A 24,640-nucleotide genomic window follows, 5' to 3' on the forward strand; every position below is an offset into this window, starting at 1 on the left:
CACGTGATGCCTGGGGCACCCACCTTTACTCAGGGCAGGCCTCTCGTTTATTCTCGGTGTCATGGGTTGCCATTTCGACCCCCAACAATTCAGCTCAGTGTTTCAGTATGCAAGGAGCCCGTTCTCTTCCGAACACCTCTCTATGGGTTTCCTGGGAAGCCTACTTTGGGAACATAAACCTCGAAGGAGTCTTTGCCCACAAAAAAGATGGCGGTACACTGCTTTCACTGCGTGCGCGGACCCGGCTCCGGCGCCGGCCCCGCTGGGCGAGGCGCAGGCGGAAGGGGCGGCTCTGAGATGACCAGAGACCTTCCTGGGAGGGTCTCTGAGCTCTGGAGGCGTGGCCTGATCGGAATCGTAGCTTCGGATTGGTCTTTCGGAGGCTAGGCGGGGCCTCCGCAGCACCCTGCCCCTCCCTCCTCGAACCGGAAGTGTCTCTCGGTCTTTCCAGCTGGTTGTCATTTCACTCGGCTCGGTCCTGAGGAGAAGGACTCAGCCGCGGCTGCGGGACCCGGGCACCGGAGGCAGTGGCGGCGGCGGCGGCGGCGGCGGCGGCGGCAGCGGCGACAGCAGAGGAAGACGAGGAGGAAGAAGCAAAGAAAAAGAAGAGCCGGGGGGAGTCCCCAACGACGACAGCTGGGACTGCGGGACCGGGGGAAAGTGGCGGCGGCGGCGGCGGCGGCCCAGCAACCGTGAGGAGAAACAAAAGCCTTCTAAATTATAGTTTGAAAGCAGTCTAGGGGGAAGGAGAGCGCGAGCCCAGGGGAAGGCCTTGCTCCTTTAGAGTAACTACGGTAGCGGGGTTTTCCTTTTTGTCCATCCCCCTCCCCCCTCACCTCACCCCCCCCTCCCCCCGGCGGAGAATCGAACTGAGAGAACTGAACAAACCGCCCCTGGGTCCCATGAGGGAAAAAAATCCCGGAGCCGCAGAGAGGGGAAGAGGCAGAAACCGCAGGACCTTCCAGGTCGCCCCCTTGCTCCCCGCACCCCCGGGCCGCCAGCTCGCCCTTGTCCAGTCTCGCTAATCCCTCCTGATCGCGACACCCCCCAGAGGGAGAAACGGGTGTTTCCAACCCCTTTCATGGGGGAGAGGAGGCCGAGGGGAGCCCAAGAACAGCAAACGCAGCAAGATCTGCACCCGGAGCCCCAGGAACAGTCCCAGAGGCCCACACTGCACCCTACAAAAGAACAGAAACAGGACCAGGAACAGCAGAAACCTCCCTGCAATCATCTTTCCTTTAGTCAAGGCTGATTTCCTCTTTGGCAACCAGAAATTCACCTCCCGCCCCAGATAACCTAATATAATCTATCTATATATAAATATATAATATATAATGTTCTTAAATTATTCCTGATTTTTTTAACCAAGCTGCCAAGAAAAGAACGTATTCTCCCCTTAATCTTATTCTAATTTTTATGTGAATCTAAACTGCTGAGGAAGACCATATGTGATTGTTAAATTTTATATATATATATTTTTACTCTGCACAATGCTTATTCTTCTATATCCATAGATGCTTGAGAAGCTGTGTTTATGTCATTCATGTACATTTTCCTTTGGAAAAAGAAAGCGCCTATTTTACTAACCAAAGACTTGATTTTTACCTTTTTCCTTTTTTATTCCCGCCTAGAAATAAGCCTAATTGGATTCATATCAATATTTTAAGAGATTTTTTTTTTTTAGTTGTTTTCCTTCCAGAGAGACCAGAATTCCAAATCAGAGATACTTAGGGTGTTAAGCTGTGATCTTTGAGTTAGCTATAAATAAGATACTTCAAGCAAACAAACAAATTTGAGATACGGCGGGGAAAGACTCGAGACATTAGATTGCCTTTTTTTTATTGTGAGATTCTGATCCTAAAAATAATAAATGGGGGATTACGGGTTTGGAGTGCTAGTGCAAAGCAATACTGGGAATAAATCTGCTTTTCCAGTCCGATTCCATCCACATCTGCAGCCTCCACACCATCACCAAAATGCCACCCCCAACCCTGCTGCTTTTATAAATAATAACACAGCTGCCAATGGCGGCAGTGCGGGGTCAGCTTGGCTCTTTCCTGCTCCAGCTACCCACAACATTCAGGATGAGATCTTGGGGTCAGAAAAAGGAAAAAGTCAACAGCAGGAACAACAAGACCCTTTAGAAAAGCAACAACTCTCCCCGAGTCCAGGTCAGGAAGCTGGAATACTGCCTGAAACTGAAAAGGCAAAAGCTGAAGAAAATCCAGGGGACAATTCTTCAGAAAACAGCAATGGCAAAGAAAAAATACGCATTGAATCACCAGTGTTGACAGGGTTTGATTATCAAGAAGCCACGGGCCTCGGTACTTCCACCCAACCCTTGACATCTAGTGCATCCTCCCTTACTGGTTTCAGTAACTGGTCAGCAGCGATAGCACCTTCTTCCTCCACGATAATCAATGAAGATGCAAGTTTCTTTCACCAGGGTGGGGTCCCTGGCGCTTCAGCTAATAATGGTGCTCTGTTGTTTCAAAATTTTCCCCATCATGTGAGCCCTGGCTTTGGTGGTAGCTTCTCCCCTCAGATCGGGCCTCTCTCCCAGCACCATCCTCATCACCCCCATTTCCAGCATCATCACAGCCAGCATCAGCAGCAAAGGAGGTCTCCTGCCAGTCCCCACCCCCCACCCTTCACACATAGAAATGCTGCTTTTAACCAGCTGCCTCATTTGGCGAATAATCTTAACAAACCTCCTTCTCCATGGAGCAGCTACCAGAGTCCCTCTCCAACCCCCTCTTCTTCCTGGAGCCCAGGAGGTGGCGGATATGGTGGCTGGGGAGCTTCTCAAGGCCGAGATCACCGCAGAGGGCTGAATGGTGGAATAACACCCCTGAACTCCATCTCACCTTTAAAGAAAAATTTTGCAAGCAATCATATTCAGCTCCAGAAGTATGCTCGCCCTAGCTCAGCCTTTGCTCCCAAATCCTGGATGGAAGATAGCTTGAACAGGGCTGACAACATTTTTCCTTTTCCGGTAAGATGTTGTTCCGTTAATAGATTAAGATGAATAAGGACGTTGTGTGATGGAGTATCTATGGAATGAAAGAATTGGAATTGTCTGTTTTCACATTAGAGATCTTAGAAAATGAGTTGATTGCCAGTCTTTATTTTAGCAAATGAGTGTAATTGGAACAAAATAGTCACTTGTTTCTTGGGCTTTAATTTTTCCGTTTATAATTACAGATATCAGGTAGTTGTGATACCCTAATTAGTTATGATACCTTTCTTGTTTAACAAGAGAATTTTCTTCTTGCTTGAGGAAGAATGGTAATATGTAGCAGATATGTGTTTTGTTGTGGAAACTAGTGAATGTTTTCTGCCTATCTGAAGGAACTAACTAAAAATGACCTTTTTTTGACATTGTAAGGTAGGGATTCACTGAAACCAGCTAACTACTAGGTTGCATTTTTCCTCCTGGTTATATTTAGACATGAACCTTGTAGTCTGAGCAGTCTGAACTGATGGATTCAGCAATTCCTCTTAAATCTCTCTACAAACTCTGACCTTTCTTGTATTAGTAAGGACTACTACTTAGGGAGAAACAGTAGATGATTTTTTTTTGTCATGTTTAAAATCATTATTACTATTATTTGCAGTTCTGGGTGTAGAACTCAGGGCCTTCTAAATGCTAACCATTTCTTTTTGAAAACCATGAAGGTGTTGATTTCAGAATGCTGTGCCTTTTTTTTTTTTTTTTTTTGGTATGTGATGCCCTTCACCCACTTGTTTATTTTCCATTGTTAACACTAGGGGTGTAGATAATTAAACCATTCCTAAAAATAGATCCAGGCAAAGATCACTTGTCTTTGTTGCTACTAGTATATCCTTTATCTGGTAGGAGTCACATTGTTTGATGTTTTTGAACTAATGAACAGCCAGTTTATATCACAGAAATAAAGTAAAGGGAATTTCAGATTAGCTGAACATCACTTGCAACACTTACTTTATATGCTATAGAGTATGATCATTACTGTGTCCTTAGAAAATTTATAGAAAGGAATAAGGTACACTGAACCTGTCCTCACAACAAACCCACAAGGTGAGTTCTATAATTATTCCATTTACAGATAAGGAAACTAAACATGGGATTAAAATTATTTGTACATGAAGGTTACACATGTGTTACAGCAAAAGGGTTATTTTAGATACAGTTCTGCAGGGACTAAAGCATATTATAAAATAGTGTTCCTGTTTAAGGGAAGTGAAAGTTTACTAAAAGAGCTCCATGTCAGTCCAAGGAATTAAATAAATATCTCTTCACTCCTTAAGGATACAGGTGCAAGGCATCTTAAAATATTTGGTCAAATTTAGTGTTAAATTTTTTTATTTTTAAGGGTTTTTTTCTGTCAAAAAGTTGTTGGCATTTTGCTTTTAGAAAACATTATTATTATCCAAGCTGAAGTGCATTTGTTATGTAGTGACAGATAAATAGCTGTTCAAGACACTGACAGTGGTTTTAAAAAGTTGTTTTTAGTATTCCTTGGAGCATAAATTTCAAGCAATTTAACGCAAAGGTGACTTATGTACTATTTATGTATTGCTAATTTAAAAAAACCAGTACCTTGGCCTGGAGAGATGGCTCAGCAGCTAAGAGCACTGACTGCTCTTCCAGAGGATCCTCGGGTTCAAATCCCAGCACCCACATGGCAGCTCACAACTGTCTGTAACTCCAAGACCCACCCTCACACAGACATCCATGCAGGCAAAACACCAATGCACATAAAATAAAAAAATAATAAAATATATATTATAAAAACAAAACAAAACCTATACCTTGGGAGGTGGAGAGATGGCTCAGCGGTTACAAGCCCTCAATTCCCAGCACCCACATGGTAGCTTACACCTGTCTGTAATCTCAGTTCCAAGGGACCTGACACCCATGGCAAAACACCAACTCACATAAAATAAAATAAATAAAGTTTTAAAAACACATACCTTTTAACTAGATTGATCAGTGTGGGAACTGAATATACTTTTCTTTCTTATTTGCTACTTGTTACACTAACAGTAAATTTATGTGACCTCATGGTCACGCTTTCATTCTGAGCTTACTAACTTATGATAAAGAATTGTTTGGGGAAAATGAGAAGTTCAGGAAATAAAATATCTATATATGTGTGTCAGGTTTTCTCCCTGTGGTGCAGATAGGATGTGTTGAACATGTGGAATCCTTTGGATCAGTTTCTTTAGTGATTAAATTGATTGATTAAATGACGGACTAAGATTGATACTAAAAGCTGTTGTTAGAAACCCTTTCAGAGGGCTGGGGATTTTAGTAATAGAACACTTGTCTGGCCTGTATAAGGCTTGAATTTGATTTCCAGCACTGAATTTTTTTTTCCTCTTGTTTTTTCTTGTCTGTTATGCTGAGGATAGAAAAAGGGTGGTCAGTAAACCTGGTTCAAATACAGAAAGGCTGGTTGTGATGGTGCACACCTTTGATCCTAGCATTTGGGTGGCAGGTAGATCTCTGTGAGTTCAAGGCCAGCCAGGGCTACATAGTGAGACCTTGTCTCCAAATAAAAAAATTTTTTTTCAAATATGGAAAGATTAGAAAGTGGATTGTTTTCTGCTCCCTATCTCCATTTTTGGTAGTGGGTTTAGTACGAGGTTATAATATTCATATGCAAACAGAATATCATTGTTATATTAAAAAGAAATTATCTGAAACTTGCCTAATATTGGGCAACATTTATTTAGTTAGAAATGAACCAGAATGTTTTTTACATTTGTTTACTGCAGGTTTGTTTTTGTTCTGTCTGTATCCAGGGTTTTTTCATTTTTATTTGTTTTGTATGTGTGCACACATGTACATGTGGGAGTCAGAAGATCACTTACAGGGGCCAGTTTTATCCCTCCCACCAAGGGGATCCAGGGATCAAACTCAGGTAGTAGCTTTTACCCAGTGTGCCATCTTGCCTGACCTCCTCCGCAGTTTTTTCTTTGTCCATTTTCAACATTTTGTCCACATTTATGAGCCTGACTATATATCCCAATAGCCCCCTAACTGATCCACCAAGGAGGTATATTAAAAAATTGCTTCTGAGTTTTTACCTAGTCTAAAGCGTCATGGTATGAATTGAGAAGGCATAACTTGAATCCTGTTTTCAGACACATTAAATTAATGTACATTTAATAATATATAAGTTGCCTTTTATGTTGTGTTTTGTATGTATTAATTCATTCAATAATCCTATGAGGTGGAAATTATTATTCACATGCAAGATTTGATCTTAACCATTATACTATGATACGTCTTCACAAAATCCTAATATAGATTTAAGTTGGGGGTGAGAGGAACTCCTCTCAGAAGCATGTAAGATGAAAGGGAAAAAGTTAACTATATGTAATGACCAAAAGCTGACTGTAAGTTCAATATAGTTCTTGCTACTGCTCTGGAGGCTGAGGCAGTTTGGAGAGTCTAGAAGTCATGGCCAGCTTGAGCAACATGAGGCTTTCCATTAAAAAACAAAAGTTGGTTCATTGAGTTTTAAAAGTAAAAAATAATATGACATATTTGTTTATCAACTCTAAATGTTAAACTTCATAATGTTAAGGTCGATAACTAAATTTTTTATTACATTTGTTTATTGTATTTATATGTGCATGCCAATGCCACTGTGCATGCATGGAGTTCAGAGGACAACTTACAGAAGTTATTTCTCTCCTTCCACCATGTGGGGCCTGGGGATTGAACTCAGGTCAACAGGGTTGGCAGCAAGTGCTTTTACCCAGATCCTTTTGTTTTAAATTTTAAGTAGTTACTATGTATCAGGAATGGGTTAGGTGCTTTCAGATATGCTCTATTACTTCCTATAATAGGATTTCTCAACCCTGTAACTTTTGGTTGTATTGTCCTGACTTCAAAATAAAGAGACAAGGCCCATATTCATGTGACTAAAGTATGATTTGACCCTTACATTAAGGAGAAAATAAGTCCTGTCTGTCCTGCCAAATACATCCTGGAGCTCCAATTTCCAAACCAAATAATAGATTGGGATGCCTGCCAGTAATTATATTTGAATATAGTACCTTATTGGAGTGATGCCTAGATCTGTCCTTACAGGAAAAGTAGAACAGAATTCCTTAGTCTATATATTATTACCTAAAGCTCCATTTATGATCCCATCTCCATTAGCTAAGAACCAGGAAAGTGACCACAAAGATTACCCTCAATCTTGATTGGTAGAGAGAGAATTCAGGACTTTACTTAGTGCTCCATTTGCTCTTACCTTAGACACAACATCACAGGATTAACTTGTCTTAATTACACAAGTAATTCTTGTCACCACGATAACTTACTTGATGGTGTCAACTTAGTGTCCTTAAAATTTTGTATCACACTGTGTGCTTATAATCAGAAAGTAATTACAGTGCTTCGGGTGACAAGTCTTGGTGAATTAGTAAACATCATAACATGCAACCTCATTCTATTTTATCTTTTCTTAATTTGATTCTGAGAGATTTTTGCACAGGAAGTCTTTTGCTTGACTTAGAAAGAAACCAATTTTGGAATTGTAAAATATGTGTTGGATAGTTCTAGCTCTGTCAAAATTGAAATACTGGAAAACATGCTGGCAAAGAAGTATAACTTCTTCCTCTTCATAGAGGGCTTCTAACTAGGTCTGTTATTTCCTAATAGAGTTGAAACTAACTGGGGTAGACCTTTTTTTTTTTTTTGTTGGTTTTTGTTTTTTGAGACAGGGTTTTTCTGTGTAGCTTTGTGCCTTTCCTGGAACTTGCTTTGTAGACCAGGTTAGCCTCGAACTCACAGAGATCCGCCTGCCTCTGCCTCCCGAGTGCTGGGATTAAAGGCCTGCGCCACCACCGCCTGGCAAATGAACTACCTTTTGTAGTTGTTGTTGTTGTTGTTGTTTTGTTTTGTTTTTCAAGACAGAGTTTCTCTGTGTAGTTTTGTGCCTTTCCTGAAACTCACTCTAGCCCAGGCTGGCCTCGAACTCACAGAGATCCGCCTGCCTCTGCCTCCCGAGTGCTGGGATTAAAGGCGTGTGCCATGACCGCCCCGCTGGTAGACCTTTTTTTAAACCTTTCCCTCTGTGTTTCCCTCATTTTAAAAAAGATTTATTAATTCTTATTTTATGTGTCTGAGTGATTTGCCTTTATGTATGTCTGTCTGTATACTTCATGAGGCCTAGTGCTTGCAGACCTGAAGAGGGCATTGGATCCCCTGGAACTGGAGTTATAGATGGTTGTGAGTTGCCATATAGGTGCTGGGAACAGAGCCCAGGTTCTCTGCAAGAGCCCTCAGCATAGAATTTTTAACATTATTTTGTATTGTTTTCAGGGAAGCCTTGAAATATGATCAACAAATTGCTCTGAAACATATCAGGAAAAGCTTACTTATTGCAAGTCTAGTGAATATGGTTATTGCTAATTGAAACTAGGAAGGTGGTATTTAGTTCATTAGGGTAAGCTTGTGAGAATAATCTTTGGTGGTGCTCCCGGGAAAGAAATAGTGAAAGTACTGTTAAAATTAACTTAGGCTTATGTTTGAATTTTACAGTCTAAATTCATTTTTTCTTATGACTTTTCTGCCTTGATAGAGTGAAAATAATCTTGAAAGCCCTGTGGTGTCACGTTGTTCCCAGGCTTTTGGGAGGTTGAGGCAGGAGATCACAGATTCAAGGCCAGCCTGGGCCTTATAGCAAGTCCCAGGTCACCCTGGACTATAGAGTGATACCCTATTCAAAATAAGAAAAAAACTTTAAAACATGTTTTACTTTATATACTATAATGGATATATTAAATTTAGGATACATATAGTAAATTTATCTATTAAAATAACAATATATTAATAGAAATTATGTGACTTTTTATAAGAAGTTGGAAATAGCACCATAGATTTAAATCAGATATTGTGGACTGGAGAGATGGCTCAGTGGTTAAGAACACTGACTGCTTTTCTAGAGGATCTGGTTCAATTCCCAGAACCCACATGGCTGCTCATAATTGTCTGTAACTCCAAGATCTGACACCCTCACACAGACATACATGCAGGCAAAACACGAATGCACATAAAATAAAAATAATTAAATTATTTTTTAAGTAAATTGGATATTGTGTGACTTTTTAATACTATATTTACATAGATAATATTAGTATATAGTGTAATATATATTTTATAATTTAGTTTTATTTTTGTATTTTAATTTTTAGCATAAATTTATTGAGCAATTATGTTATGAAATAGGTATAAGACTCTCACAATGATTTGATAATGTATTTTATAATCTCTTTCTAACCTTTGCTCATATCTGAGTGATATTTAGCATGCATTTTTTTCTTAACATTATAAGCAAATCATAAACTAACCTATTAATTTAACTCCATTTTAATTCAGTATCTAATTGATTAAACTTTAAGGCAAACTAACAGATTCAGCTGTAGGTATAACAGAAGTGATATGTAAATGTGACCATTATTAATAAAATAGAAATGTCCAAATTGGAAATTTGTGAATAAATTCTTACATAAGCTACTTTGTACACCTGTATACATTACTAACTTACACTCTGTGACAAAATGGTATCACCAAAGGCAGACTTTAAACCTCTGCATAGCAGAATTCTGGTCCTGCTTTATTTCAAAGAAAACTTGATCACTATATATTGCCCTGCCTCATGTTTATGGGCTGAATTATTAAACTTCAGCCTTAAGTTATTCAAATAATTCTCATATTGTGCTATACTGGGCTTGGACAATTTGAATTTGCACAGTATTTTTTTATATCCCCCAATCATTTTTCTACAACTAAAGTAAGGTATAGTTAATCCTTTGATATTATGTATTTCAAAACCATACTTGTATTTAAAATGTGATGTAACAATTTAAATAATAGTTCTTTCAGGAAGCCTACAGGGATGCATCTAGTTAGTAGGTTCATAGTGCTAGCTAGTAAAACATCTGCTGTTACTTTATTGTCCATGAGACTTCAAGAACATTTTTACCCCTAAAACAATCTTAGTTATGACAGATCAGATCTGGACTCTAAATATGGCTTTGCTGTTTATTAGTCATATAACCCAGGACAAGCATGCTACTTTTTCCTGATTATTCCCCTTTTTCTCATTTCTTTTCTCTGGCCCATTTAAGAGTAAAATCAGAATATGTCTAATATTTGTCTTCCAGAAGATTCTATTATTAAAAGAAAACAAGATTTTCAATAGCAATATTAGTCAGGGTCGGCAAGTTGGCTCAGCAGGTGAGATCACCTGTGGCCAAGCCTGACAACATGAGTTTAATTCCTGAGCACCACATGGTGGAAGGAAATAGCCTACTCCTGCAGATTGTCCTCTGATCTTCATTTGTGCATGCCCACACAAGACATACACATACACACATATACACACACTAAAATAAATGTCATTTAAATGTGGAAATCATTGCATGACTAGTATGTGATAATTGAACTTAATTTAAAGAATTTTTATAAATGAAGTATTTTAAAAATAAAATTTTTGAACATAAATAATAGTGGGACTCAGGCTACATAATAATCTTTATTTTCCTGACCACCAATAAATATAGTGTCTGACTGGTGATTTCCCCCTTTTTTAAGTAAGGTTTTCTCCCCCATATATTTTTTTAAATTTTTTATTATGGAAAATTTTAAACATTGACTAGACAAAGTAGTCACCTGGTTTTGGCTGTCACTGGCTCCTCTCTCACCTCCACCTCAGAACTCTTCTCTGCCATATATCTAGACGTGGTAGGGTTTCATTGTAAAAGTATACACTTTTCAAAGGTACAGAGTCTTTAAAGGGTACACAAAGACTCTTCCAAGTATCTTTTAAAGATACTGATGGCTCACATTTCTGTCGTCCCTGCTCAGCCTGTTTTCCCTGCTCAGCCTGGTGTTGCTCCCACATGTACTGGTCGCTTCATCTCTTTCTGGGCCATCAAAAAAAGCAAATAACCCAGCTAAACCATCAAATCAGCTACTGCTGACTAGAAAATCCACTAACAGAGTACAATCTTTAATCTTGGCTTTCTTCTAATTCTAGGCTACTGTGGAATTGTGGGTATGATCTCTGGAAAGAATTAAAAAGAACAGGACAGGGCTGTGCATTGGGGATTATTTTTCTGTTCATATTTTGTTTTTTAAAAGGAATTCAGAGATTGGGGGGTCTTTTGGAAGCCTGTGTAGTGTATTAAACCTTATTCATTCATCTCTCTCCAATATATAGGTATATACTGTTTTTGATGGATTGTAGGCTAGAAATATTTGACTATGGCAAGAGAAGGCCTTCTCGTGAAGAGTACAGTCTGGTAACTTTCTGTTTTCTACTTGAGAGTTGAGGAGTGTGTTCTGCCTAGGAGACTGTACAGAGAGAGATAAAGATGGGGTAGCCTTTTTAGGTAGAGACTGAGCACTGACTGCTTTTTGTCATTGTTGTCAGGGTCACAAAAAAAGAAGAGATGTTAAGAGTTATAAAACAGAAGTCTCAGCTTAGGCATAAAAAGTGTATTTTGGGTTTGCGGTCCCTCTCCTGCAGGACTGGGCCCTGAACTGGCCAAGCAGACATGGAGAAGAGGAACTCTGACAGCTATTTAGGGTCTTCGTGTGTCTGTGACCTGACTCAGTCTCTCAGGGCAGCGTTTAAATTTTGTTTACTTTCCTTAAACCAATGGCCTCTTGTGTTGAATAGCTTGTTAGATAGGAGAACATCTCCAGTGATATTTTTGGATCTAGAAGTTTTGGCTTATGATAACCTGAATGAAACCGGCCATAGTAAAGCACAGAAGAGCTACGTTGTTCAGATATGCCAATAACCTGTTCTTAAAATGTGCCTTTCACACTCCTTTTTCATATAGAAAAAGCCACAGAGGGAAGGCATGCAGGGATGTTCACTGGATGCCTTCCAGCTGCCAGCCATTGTGCCTCACTGTCACATGCCATGTCTCCTTTACTTCTCACCGGTTTTCTGTTGGTGTGGGTGTGTGCATATGAGGGTGCAGTGCAGTTGTCCTTGTGTGCACATGCAGAAGCCAGAGGAGGACATTGGATGTCTTCAAGACAAGGTCTCTCACTGTACAAGAAGCCTCACCATTTTGGCCTGGCTTCCTGGCCAGCTAACCCCTGATATCTGACTGTCTCTACTTCACAATGCTGAAGTTACAGGCACATGAAGTTGTGCCCAGATTTTTAATTTTAGTTTTTGGTGGACATTAGATTTTATTTTTTCCTTTTATTGAAAATAGTCTTTTCTCATATAATATATCCTGATACAGTTTCCCTTCCCTCTGCTTCTCCCAGCTCCTCCCCACCTCTCCTCCCCTCTGATCTACTCCCTTTCTGTCTCTTATCAGAAAAGAACAAGCTTCTAAGAGATTACAACCTAACATGACAAAATAAAATGTAATAAGATAAAGTGAAAAACCATCATACCACATTGGACAAGGCAACCCAACAGAAGGGAAAGAGCCCTAAGAGCAGGATGTCTAGCTTTTTATGTGGGTGCTTTGAACTTGAGTCCCCATGCTTGCAGAGCAAGCACCCTCACCCCAGAGCCATCTTCTTGGCCCCTTGTCACAATTTTACAGAGATAATGTATTTCTTTTTGTGTGTGTGAAATCAAGATTCAGTGACATTACAGTGCCAGGATCACTTATCCAGTAAGTAGAGATTTGGAATCAAATCTTGTATGGATTTTAACTATTTCTTTCTTCCAACAAGGTCAAAATGACTAAATAGCCAAGAAGAAGGGACTCCATTGAACTAATGGAGTCTAAATTGCCAGTTTGGTTTTTTTAATTCAAATAAATGGCAACAAGTTTTCTTTTTTAAAAAACAACTTTAAAGATTCTATAATAATCAAAATGCGTAAGTACACATGACATTTAGTGAAGGGGAAATAAAAGGCAATTTCCTTAAAGGCTTTTTGAAGAGATCTTCTGATTTATCAGTTCATGAGGGAACCAAATGGAGCGATGATCAGAGTGATTCAGCTATAGTTTAGAGCTCTGTTAGAATTATTTAGTAGCCTAAGTAAGAACTCTTTACCTTCATTGAAGGTGTTATGGTGAGAAAGTACTGACTTAGAAGAGAGATGGCAAAGAAATGTGAGGTGCTAGTAAATGTATTTACCTTGTCTCTTCTTCACATCTGTAATTACCTCTTTGATGTCACCCCTGACACTTACCTGCATCCAGGCCATGCAGACACAACAAAGAATTTTATACCTTGCACATGTTAGTAATGAACATTCTAGGTTATGATATGACTTACTTGAATAAATTTTTAAACTTCACCTCTGAAGCTTGACTCTACCACTTACAGTGTGACTTTATGCTTTTTTTTTTCCCTAAAATGGAATAACAACAGTTAGTGACTTCATATGGTACTTGTAAGAAACTAATGCAGATTAATTTGTGTGAGAAATGCAGCTCAGAGCCAGGAGGAACAAGACAGCCTCTTGCTTTTTTGGTGCATGCTGTACCTGTGCTACAGGAAGCGTGCAGTCCTATCCAGAGAGATAATCAGCAGCCTGTCTGTCTGGTGCAGCATGGGAGTGCTGAGGGACTCAAAGCAAAGAAGCTTACTCTGTGCTGGAGTGTAAGGCCTTTTGGAAGTAGAGTCCTGAAGGTTAACTGTACAGTCACCTCTTTGTGATTTGTGGACACAAATAGCATTTCATCCAAGAAGAATGTTTATATTTTGGAAAATCTTGGATTAAAACTCCCATAGTTAGCATTGATTAAATATGAGCTCTCCCAGAACTTTCAAGCTTCCTATTTGTTTTGGCAGCTGACACACTGGCATAGACTTTCCTTTTGAACCAAAATATTTTCCTTTCCCCTCTTCACCAGGGAAAATTTAAGCCAGAAAGAGAAACTTCCCCAGCCTGATATGGATTAAGAGCAGGCTGAAAGTGATCATAGAAAGGGAATGAAGCCGGGCAGTGGTGGCGCACGCCTTTAATCCCAGCACTTGGGAGGCAGAGCCAGGTGGATCTCTGTGAGTTCGAGGCCAGCCTGGGCTACCAAGTGAGTTCCAGGAAAGGCACAAAGCTACACAGAGAAACCCTGTATCGAAAAACCAAAAAAAAAAAAAAAAAGGGAATGAAGAAAGTAGCGAGCTGAATTTTGCCTTGGACTCTTAATGATCTGATTGTATTCAATCAATTCTATTTTGTGTATCATACCAGTCTGGTAGCACCCAAACACAGGGACACAGGTTTATAAAAAGGGGCAATAAAGAGTGGTGGTAGTAGTGGTTAGCATGGGATATATTTCAATGAGAAAATTTAGTCTGAAGATACTCTGTGAGCACAAAACAACATCCCGCACAAACTATCTAATGGGATGCTTTCTGTTGTTCTTTCTAGTGAATGTGGATATCCCCTTAAATAAGAGTGAAACATGAGGAAATTTGCCTTGAGAGTCTCTAGTCCTAGGGAATTGATAGAGGTAATAATTTCCCTCTATAAATGATTTTTAAGAAAATCCAGAATGTTTAACAAATGGTAGGTACTGATGTTTTACACCAAGATTCAAGTATAAATCTGAGATCATACTGCTACACTTTTTATACAGGTAAACTAATGTGGACCAGGATATGCTATATAGCTCTTTAATGATAGGACTTGATTCTTAACTCAGGAGGAATCTAACTAAAAGGAATCTAAGACTCTTAACTAAAAAGGAATGAGCATGTGCTTCACCTGTCTTTTTAAATAGAGAAGACTTATAGGGCATTTGAGCAACAGTTTTGAGAGGAGACACATTATTAATAAATATCTGAAGTCAGGTATTCTATGTTGTTGGATAAAAAAGAATGATATGCCTAAAATGACAGATTATAGATGCCAGAGATCATAGTGACAGTCTAGGTGCCAGATTCGTTATTTTGTTTGCTTTTAACCACTTGCTTTCTTCAAGAACAGCTGCCCATTTGTTGAAATTGAACGATTTGTATTGCTAAGATGTATGCTGTATAGAGTTTGGAAATGTTCAGTCTGGAGAACAAGCCCCTTTCTTTATAAGGAAAGTTAAACCGTTTCTTGTAGCTCACTTAAGAGGTGGACTGTACCCATCAGGATCATAATAAGGATAATAAGATGCAAACCACACCCCCAAATAGCTAATGAAACCAATGTGTTGATTGGGATTGTTTACTGTAGTAGTTTTTATGTGTAGTCCCTGACTTCATATGGAGACTTTTCAGAAATATGAATTATTACGCTCTTCCTGGACATACTGAATCTGGGGTGACTCAGTAATCTGTTCTTAAACAAGACCCCTGTGTGACTGTGAGGCATCCTCAAGTATAAGAACACTCCCATGTGGTTCTGAGGCATGAAGTATAAAAAACATAGGCAATTGGACATGGTGGCATGCACCTTTAATCCTAGCACTCAGGAGGCAGAGACAGGTGGATCTCTATGAGCTTGAAGCCAGCCTGGTCTACATAGAGAGTTCTAGGCCAGCCAGGCTACATAGTGAGACCCTGTCTCAAAAAAACAAGCAACAACATTTTGACTTAGATCATCATCTGAATGTTAAAAACAAAATGTGGCTTATAATTCTAGCTACATGATAGGCTGAGGCAGGGGATGGCGAGTTCAAGACTCTCAGAATCAGTTACTTACATGCAACTTAATATGAAGTGTAACAAGTAAGGTCTAGTGGTACCATGCCTGAAATTCTAGCACGTGAAAAGCTGAGGCAGGAGGATCAAGAGTTGGAGGCTATGGTCAGGCAAGACCACTCAGTTGGCAAGAGCACCTCTGCCAAGCCCGATCACCTGAGTTGAAGGAGAGAACCAACTCCTACATGTTGTCTCTGATCTCAATAGGTGTGTCAGGGCACACATTCACCCTACCCCAACATGCACACAAAGGAAAATGTAATCTTAACAAAAGAGAGCTAGAGGTCAGCCTGAGCTACACAGGGAGAGCCTATCTTTAAAAAACAAAACACATTCAACAAAACCTATACAATTACAAAATAAAGTGAAGTCAGACCATTGCAATAAAGATGCTTGTGGAGCCTTGAAAATGATTTTATATTCATGGGTAGTTATTAAGTTCACGGTTTTTAGAGCTGAAGTCCTGGGTTCAAATTCTGTTATATACATACCTGACATGGATAGAGTAAGTAATTCTGTTACTGTAAGCTTGTTTGTTCGTCTATGAAATGAGATAATTGAATATACAATTATATAAGGCTTTTGAGAGAGATGATTACTACTTGAAGTTAGCTGCCTGTATTATTACTATCAGAACCAGCCCTGCTGCTTTGGTGTGCAGCTGATAGCCTGCCAATGTGTTTGTCATAGGTGTAATGTGTGTGCCTTATCTAAGTGTCATCCCTGCGGGGGTTTTGTTTCCTCATGTGTTTTTCAGATTTCTCTTTCTATCCTTGTCACCCTTACACATTTTGTTCATTCTTTAGTTGAGTAATATTTAAGTGCTTACTGTTTTCCAGTCATTTGCTGTATGTTTATGCCCTCAGAGTCCTTTAAACAAAGCCCCCCTCCCCCACTTTGTGCAAATACAGTTTTAGTGATCCTGTGGTGATTACCTTGTCTGAGTTAGTGTCCCCGGCTTTGGGATGAGGTTGAATCACATCTATGTTGCTGAGCTCTGCAGGAACCTGCCTATGCAGTAAATTGTATGAATTTTCCCTAGTCTTAGTTTTGTCTTTAATTGTTAAATGGGAATAACACATTCTAACTTAGGGATTCTGAGACTTATAATTATGACAGTGCTAATAAAGTACACAGACTGACAGTGAGTACTTATTTGGTGCTCAGTACAGAGAAGTTCAACTCTTCTCCCGAGGGAGACCGGCAAAGGTAGTTTGAAACAAATATAGTTGTTGGTTGCGGGGGAGGGTTTTGTTTCATTTTTGCAAGATATTATTTAATCTTCTCCCTAGCAAATTGTATGGGTAAATTTAAAAAAAACTTGTTATTTTGCTTTATATTTGCATAATGGGCTATTAACCCTATAAAGAGAACTGGGGCTATAGTTCTGTGGTAAAACATTTGTTTACCATATGGAAAGCCTTGGGTTCAATCTCCAGCACTAAGAAAAAAAAGGGTTCAATTCTTACTATCAGTGACGCTGCCTTTTGTAGGCTAAAAGTGAACTTTAAGTAGTGATTTTAATTTACAACTTTGGTTCTTGACATAGTTGTCAAAATTGATAAAATATACATCACTGAAGAGCCCAGGCAGTTAGGATATTGGCAAACCAAAAGAAAATTGGCGGTGGATATAGCTCCTTACCAGAACACTTGCCTAGCACATGGAAAGCCCTGGATTCTATTGCCAGCTCTGCAAGTACAAACAAATGAAAAGCATTTTGTGCTAGGAAGGAGCAAGTGGGCATCCAATGAAATCCCTTCCTTTGCTGGACCAGGAAAGCATCGTGGAGGACAGCAGTGCCCTGAAGAGCTGAGGCTTCCTAGAGTCTAATACACATTGTGCAGACTTAGGCTGATGTTCATGTTTTGGCCATTGGCTCAAGGACAATCAAGAAGAGCTTTCACTTGACAAATACTCTATTTTACAGTTACTTTCTGGGAAATGGATCCTAGAAACAAACAGCAATTATATGTGATCCATTTTGTAGTTGAAAGAGGGGGAAATAATTAGAAACCAAGTCCTCCTTAATAAACTCAACCGTTTGGTCTTTGATAGGAAAACTGGCATTGTTTGTTCTGTTCTTGTATGCTGGCCTTACTATTGTATCTCTACCCTTCTACGTACTTCTCATTGGCACAAGACCAGATTATTAAAAAATTAAATGTTAAAAATAGAGAAGATCACTAAAGGAGAAAATTAAGAATGATAAACTTTGAATCTCCATTGATAAGAAGCTAATGACAAAATATGTGACTTTTGAACCCCTTCAGTCACCACAGCATTGAGGAAACAAATGTTATATGGTGTAGTTTGTAGTGAGTCTAATTGCTAATATGCTTGGGTTGTTTCACGCCTATTTCAGTGGGATTGAAAAGAAGATAGTGCTTATGCCACTGAGCCCTCAGACATTGCATTTCATTGTTAGTAGTCTCTTGAGGCTCTTTCCTTCTAAAAGTATACAGAACCTGGGAGTCTGTCTCAACACACTGTACCTGAGTGTCAGTGCCAATTGACCCAAGTTTATATATGGCCTTTACTTGTGAGCCTGTAATAAAATCACAATGAATTCAAAGAAAAAAATAGTATGGGTGTAAAAGAATCAAGGGGATTTTAATCTAAAAATTACTGAAATTTACATTTTTCATTTAGGATTCTAGTTTGGTGTACTTTTTCAGTTAATGTCACTGGTTATTAAATTTAGTAGCCTCTGTGTTCCAGGCAGTATACTTGGGGCCCAGATAGCCATGGATCTTTTACTAAGTTCTAGTGTCCCATTAGCAAACAGAAGCTTTCTTGACTTACTAGAAGTAGCTTTTAGAAAAGAAGCCACACAGAACTACTGTCATATTCTGTATCAGCTGCTGCTCCTCTTTTCTCTTCATTTTGTGATTGGCAAAATGCAAATTCTGGAAATCACAAGGCTACTACTGCTAGTTCCATGAAAAAGAATAATGGAGTAAGTTGTTCTCCTATCCCTATTATTTATTTTGGCAAATGAAAGTCAACAGCTGTAATGGGAAATGGGAAATATAATAAACAAACCTTAAGTAGAGAAGAAATACCTCACATGCTTAAAAATCACTCCAAGGCATTCACCCACATGTTGGTTTAGCAATCATTTTGAGCACCTCCATCCTGTAGATGTGCTTGACACATAACAATGCGGAAGGGTGGGCAGTACTCCTTAACCCAGTTCACAGTGTGGACACAAAGAGAATGATATTTCAACAAAGATATCACCACCAAGTTTCTGCCATCTCAGGTCCTTCTGGGCAGTCCTGTGGGGAAAAGTAGTAGGACTGTCTTAGCTCACCATTACCCATTTGAGGTCAGTGCCATACTGGGGACATTCGATATAAAACAGGTCCTGCTCATGGGACATTGTCAGAGGACATAACAGGTGAATGCTTTGTACTGGCTATGGCTTTGGTGATGACCCAGGGACAGGCATAATTCATAGTCCGCTGAAAAGAAGAAATATCCAGCTACTATGGATTGAGGTAGTGTGACTTGGTGTTGACTTCCAAACCTTGAGTTATGCCTCCGATCCACTTCACTTCCAAAAGAAATAGCGGTAAGGGTTTTGATGTTATGTTGCACTTGAAGCCTTAAAAATAGAGCAGTCTCCCCTTTTATACATTCTGTGACTTAGAAAGTCTAATTTTGGCTGTATGTCCTACTTTTATGGGGACCCAATTGAGAAAAGAAAGCTGAAGAGGGAAAAGTTAGGAGGAAAAGGTGGGAAAAAAAAAAACAGTTCTGGAGTGAGTGGCCCTCCTCTAGAGCAGAATCAAATGTTAAAGCACCTCACCCCAACCCTTGTCCCCATTCTCACCCCAAATCTCTCACCCAGAGGCAAACCTATAATATTCTCTCTTCTAATGTGGATTTAGACCCAGATGTAACTTCACCTGGACTCCTAACCATGCAGAGTGTCAGCAACCCATGGGTTCAGGGAACACTGCTGAGTGTCTGGCTGTGGGCAAGATGAGGAAGAGTACAGTGCAAAGTGATACAGAAAAAGGATGGGAGAAATGTCAGGCTGATCAGAAAATAAGCTTGAGTTGAAGATATGCCCTGTTAGCCTAGAAGTTAGATATCAAAATGAAGTGAGGTTCCAGCAAGTAAAAGTGTGGTGGAACAGTCTAAGGTGTTGGTTTAAGAGACATTTGTTTGGTTTTGAACAATCAGAAACGCTGAGTTAAAAAGTAATTAGGAGCTATGTGGATTCCTAGCATTCATAGGGCCTGAGTTTACTACCAAGAACAAAACAACAACAGAAACTAAGTGAAAAGTCATGTGAGTACCTGCAGAGAAGGTTACAGAACCCTGTTTGTTAGGTTCCTGTGGAAGTCTCTGGAATGCTGTGAGAGTGGTCTTTGGGTAAAGGGTGAGGGCTCAGATATATGTATTATCACTTCTCCCTGAGTTTAAAATGTTTCCATGCACTTTTAACTTCTCAAGCTAAGCTTCAGTTTTAGTTGTTGCTAGATAATTCCCTTCATCTGAGGAATGCTAGAGCTGTTGAAGTTATAACTTTTCTTATTTCTCACTGACTTGATTAAGCCAGGGGCCCCATGCTCTTTTTCTGTTAAACTTTAATGGCAGCAAAGTCAAGCCTAGTTTGGCAAGTAAATAAGTATTGAAGGGGGATTTGGGTTTTCTTGTCCAGGTATCCACTCTGATCATTGTCCTTTGTCCTCCATTGGAAGTAAGACTAGGTTCTTTAAGGAGCGAATGACTTGTTACTTTGGAGAGAGTAGGGGGACAAGAAAGCTCTGTCAAAGTGAGCAAAACAGTGTCTAGTGTCATTATCCATTATTACTCTTGGAGAGGACAGATAATATCAAAATTACTATTTTGGTGGGGGGTATGCGCATGTATTTGTGGTGTAGTGTATGTCCTGGCTAAGGTAGGTGTGTACGTGTGCGCACGCCCGCATGTATCCATCATGTTTCTTTCCTCCATCTCTCTCCAGCTTTGTTTTTTGAGATAGGGTCTCTCACTGAATGAGGCTCATTGATTGAACTGGCTCAATCTGAGACTTACTGATTCAGTTGGCTGGCATTGAACTTAAGGGATCTGCCAGACTAATAGAGAGATATTGGAACAGTATGAAAAGGTTTGCCCTATTAGTCTAGTCTAAAGTAATGGAAAAGATTAGCTTTCTTTTACATTCATTACTGTTCTTAATGTAAAGGCTTGTTTTAATGGTTTATGCTTTATTAATAAAAGTGATGCTTTTGTTGAATTCTTGTCAAAAATAAAAGCAGTCTCTAATGAGCTCTGTATGTTTTTGTGGGTCTCGATGTTTTGGAAGTGCTAGAGTAAGTGTGCTTTTTGACTTGTGTCCTACTAAATGCAACGTATTTTCCTCTTATGTACGTAAATGCTGTGGGAATGGAAGTTATTAGGAACTAAGCCTTACACATGCTAGTGCTCTGCTACTGTGTTATCTCCAAACCTTAAAATGCTATTTTAAAAGTGGTCTGTGGCTGTTTGTGTTTACAGGATCGCCCCAGAACATTTGACATGCATTCATTGGAGAGCTCACTCATTGACATAATGAGAGCTGAAAATGATTCCATTAAAGGTAAGTTGAAAAATGGAACTATTCTATTTTAGTAAATAGTTAACAGTGTATTATATACTTAGTCTGTTGAGCAGTATCATTATTATTAAGTCATTGTGTCTAGTAAGTTGTATCAATTCTACACATAAACTTCTTTTTGTTAAAAAGTCAAATTTATTTGATGGGCATCTGCAGTAGAACCCATCATGATACCAACTAAGAGTACTGAACAAGTCCTCATTGCTAAGAGTGGGCAGTTAACTCAAAGACCATACACTTGAGTGTTGTATCTCAGACAAAAACTTTCTAAGAGACCTGAAGTTCTTAAATGTGACAATAACTACATACCATGTTGTAGGCATGTTGGCAACTTTTGGTCTAGTTTTACAATTTAAAAAATTGTCCACAGTTTCTGTTTAAAATGTTTTATTTTATAGAATTTTAGAATTTAATTTATAGAATTTTTTTCTATATATGATATTTAAAAAATTCCTCTTCCTTCTTGGTTTCTGGTCTCAAGTCTGTTAGTGACTAGCAGTGTTACATTCTTGAACAAGGTACCCAGTTTCGCCAGACTTTCTTACTACCCTCTTGCTTCACCTCAGTAAGAGACTTGCAGTCACTTGGAGACTTAAAAGTCAAATACAAATGCATGGACCCTCACCCCATACGTGGACTATGGATTTGTCATGTTCTTTTCTAATGTCAGGAGAATTTGAGTCAACAGTAGGTGTTCTCAGGAATCCTTGTGAAAACTACTACATAAGAGGCAACCTTTTTCCTTGTAAGAACCTCAGTTTACTAGGAAGCAGGTTTCTTTTTTTTAAAGACATTTAGAATGTTTAGTATATTAGGTTAATCCACCCAAGTTTCAATACATTTGCTCATTTATTTATTTGGTGTTTATGAGGCCACCTTGTTCTGGACATAGAGCTTTGCACTGAAGTCCAAGTGGCAAGGTAGCCTACTGCGGTACTGACTAACCTAGCCCAGTTTTCCCGGAGGAAAGCTTGTCCTATCACTGAGACAGTAGAGCCTTTAAGCATAAACTTTTTTTTCTTCCAAACTATTTGGGTTTGTTGTTTTGTTGTTTTTTTTTTAATTTTTCCTTTATTCTTGAAATATGGTCATATCCACCGCTCCTTATTTTCCCCTCCAACTGCTTCCATATCCCCCAGGAAGAATCTTTGTGTGTCCTAGAGATATGTGAAATAATGTATGGAAATGTGTGTATCCATCTAATGAGGTCACTTGAAAATAAGGATATTTGAAATTGCTTAGGAATATTTGGAAGGTCCTTACTGAATGCCTCAAGGGATTTTGGGTGAGAGTTCCATATGTGAAGAGATATGATCTTTCTGAGTTTCTCAGAGTTTTCTATTTTTAAATATGGCTGTAATTCAGCTTTTTACACTTTTCCTTTTCTTGTCATTAAAATGAAGAGAGTCTAAGACCACTTTTAGCACCAGAAAATTCCACTTATTCAAAGTAACTCAAAGAGAATCTATGTCCGTTTTCTGGTTTTGTACTCTATAAGAGATGACCAGTTTGGGAACATGGAATAAAGGGTAAATGAGGGCTTCTCTGTGCTACCTTTTGTAACTTGCTTGTGAGTCTATAATTATTGCATAAGTTAATTTTAGGAAAAGTTTGTAAAGAACATTTATTTTTTAATTGTTTACTAGATTCTTATAGCAGTGTTTTTGAGAACCTCCCTTGTTCTAGACCAGTGGTTCTCAACCTGTGGGTCATGAACCATCTGGGGATCAAACAACCCTTTCACTGGGGTCACCTACGATCATCAGAAAACACAGATATTTACATTATGATCCATAACAGTAGCAAAATTACAGTTATGAAGTAGCAATGAAAATAATTTTATGGTTGGGGGTCACCACAACATGAGGGACTGTATTAAAGGGCCACAGCATTAGGAAGGTTGAGAAGCATTGCTCTAGATGATGGGAAAGGTGGGGAGAACAGTAGTAGATACAATTTGTTATGTTACATTTCTAGGAAGCAAGCCTCTAAGTAGTACTTAAATATATAGAGTTTTGCACATAATGAACAATTATCTGAAGAATTTCTTTGTTTTATCAGTTTAGCCAAGATATTTAAGGTTACTTTTTCTTTTTTAGTTTGGTTATTATGGCTTAAACTCCACTTTTATTCTGCATTCCATATAAAATTTATCCTCACTGATATTTACTTATGTCTCTTCAGCTAGCTCTGTATAGGAAATAAGAAGTTAAGTGACAGAAAGAATTATGTGTAGATGGTCTCCTGGCAGCATGAGGAGTTTATGGAATTGTGATTTTTAAGAGGCAGCATGGCACAGTGGAAAGAACAGCTCTGGAGTTAAACTGTCCTCACAGCTGTGCTGATGATTGTGAGGTTTAAATGACAGCATGTGTCTTGTCAAAGTCAACATATCTGCCTGGCTGTAGAAGACACTCAAGAATTGAATCTACGAAGCCTTTCATCATGCTCATCACATGAGGAAGCCTGGTTCAGTTTAGGTTTCAGTATTAAATGAACTTCACAATTTTTTTTTCTTCAGGAAAGCAAGAAGGAATCCACAGATGAAGACATGGCCCTAAAACACTAGTTTATAATTCTGCTTGGCTTTAAAAAGCCCTGAACATTGGGTCAGTGTAGTCTTCACTAGCAAAATGGCAGCTCTATTCAGGGCAATACTTCATCTCCAATAACTCTTCTCTGAGCTAGAGAGTTCACACTGCTGTGCTTGACTTGAGTAGTGAATCTATCTTCAGATGTTGTTTAAAACTAATCATGACCTTCTAATGTCTTGAAAACAATCCATTGTCCTCTGCATCAGGTGCTAAGTCCTCCTGCCATCCATGTGTGCAGTAAGCCATTCTCCTAGTGTCCCTTCCTCAGAAACAGAGCAGAAAGCCACCATTCCTTCTATGAGAACATCATACCTCTTAGAAAAATGGAAATTTTAACTTGAGATTAGTTCTAAAGATTTAATCATACAAAGACAAGATTTGCATTTGGGATAATTTTGTATTGAAATAATTTCATAAAACATGAATGACCTCATTTATTTTATCTCTTATCTGTAGTTCCTCATAGATATGTTTGTGTTTAAATCATAAAGCCTAAAATTAATTTAGGAACAATAACGTGAGTCATTGTTGCAGCATATATTAGCTTAAATGAGAAAAAAGGGTTAGAAAGGAGAATTTGCATTTTCCATTTGGAAAAATATTTCCTTGATACAGGGACTTAAATTTTTTATTTTTGCCATCAACAAATAAGATACTTGTTATGTCCAGGGGCCTTCAAAGATAGTTTTTGAATTTTCTCATGAATGTGTTGTTGATTCTACCTGGTTTCTTCAAAACTTTTAACAGATGTTCAAAAGGAAAACTTAGTCTTCATTTGATCATGAATATTAGAGCTTTTGT

The 24,640-nt window shown here is 38.9% G+C and overlaps 1 protein-coding gene across 2 annotated transcripts in view; it reads left to right on the forward strand.

Moving 5' to 3' along the window:
* The first annotated feature begins 455 nt into the window (after positions 1–455).
* Positions 456–24,640, forward strand: part of Cpeb4 (cytoplasmic polyadenylation element binding protein 4) — a 63,821-nt gene continuing 39,636 nt past the window's right edge. For both annotated transcript variants that reach the window (XM_059270251.1, XM_059270252.1), the window contains exons 1-2: positions 456–2,995; positions 21,146–21,227. In XM_059270251.1, coding sequence (XP_059126234.1) covers positions 1,871–2,995; positions 21,146–21,227 — 1,207 coding nt within the window. In that variant the 5' untranslated portion in view covers positions 456–1,870. The remainder of the gene's footprint in view (positions 2,996–21,145; positions 21,228–24,640) is intronic.

The sequence above is a fragment of the Peromyscus eremicus genome, chromosome 8a (assembly GCF_949786415.1).
Source record: "Peromyscus eremicus chromosome 8a, PerEre_H2_v1, whole genome shotgun sequence".
NCBI lineage: Eukaryota > Metazoa > Chordata > Mammalia > Rodentia > Cricetidae > Peromyscus > Peromyscus eremicus.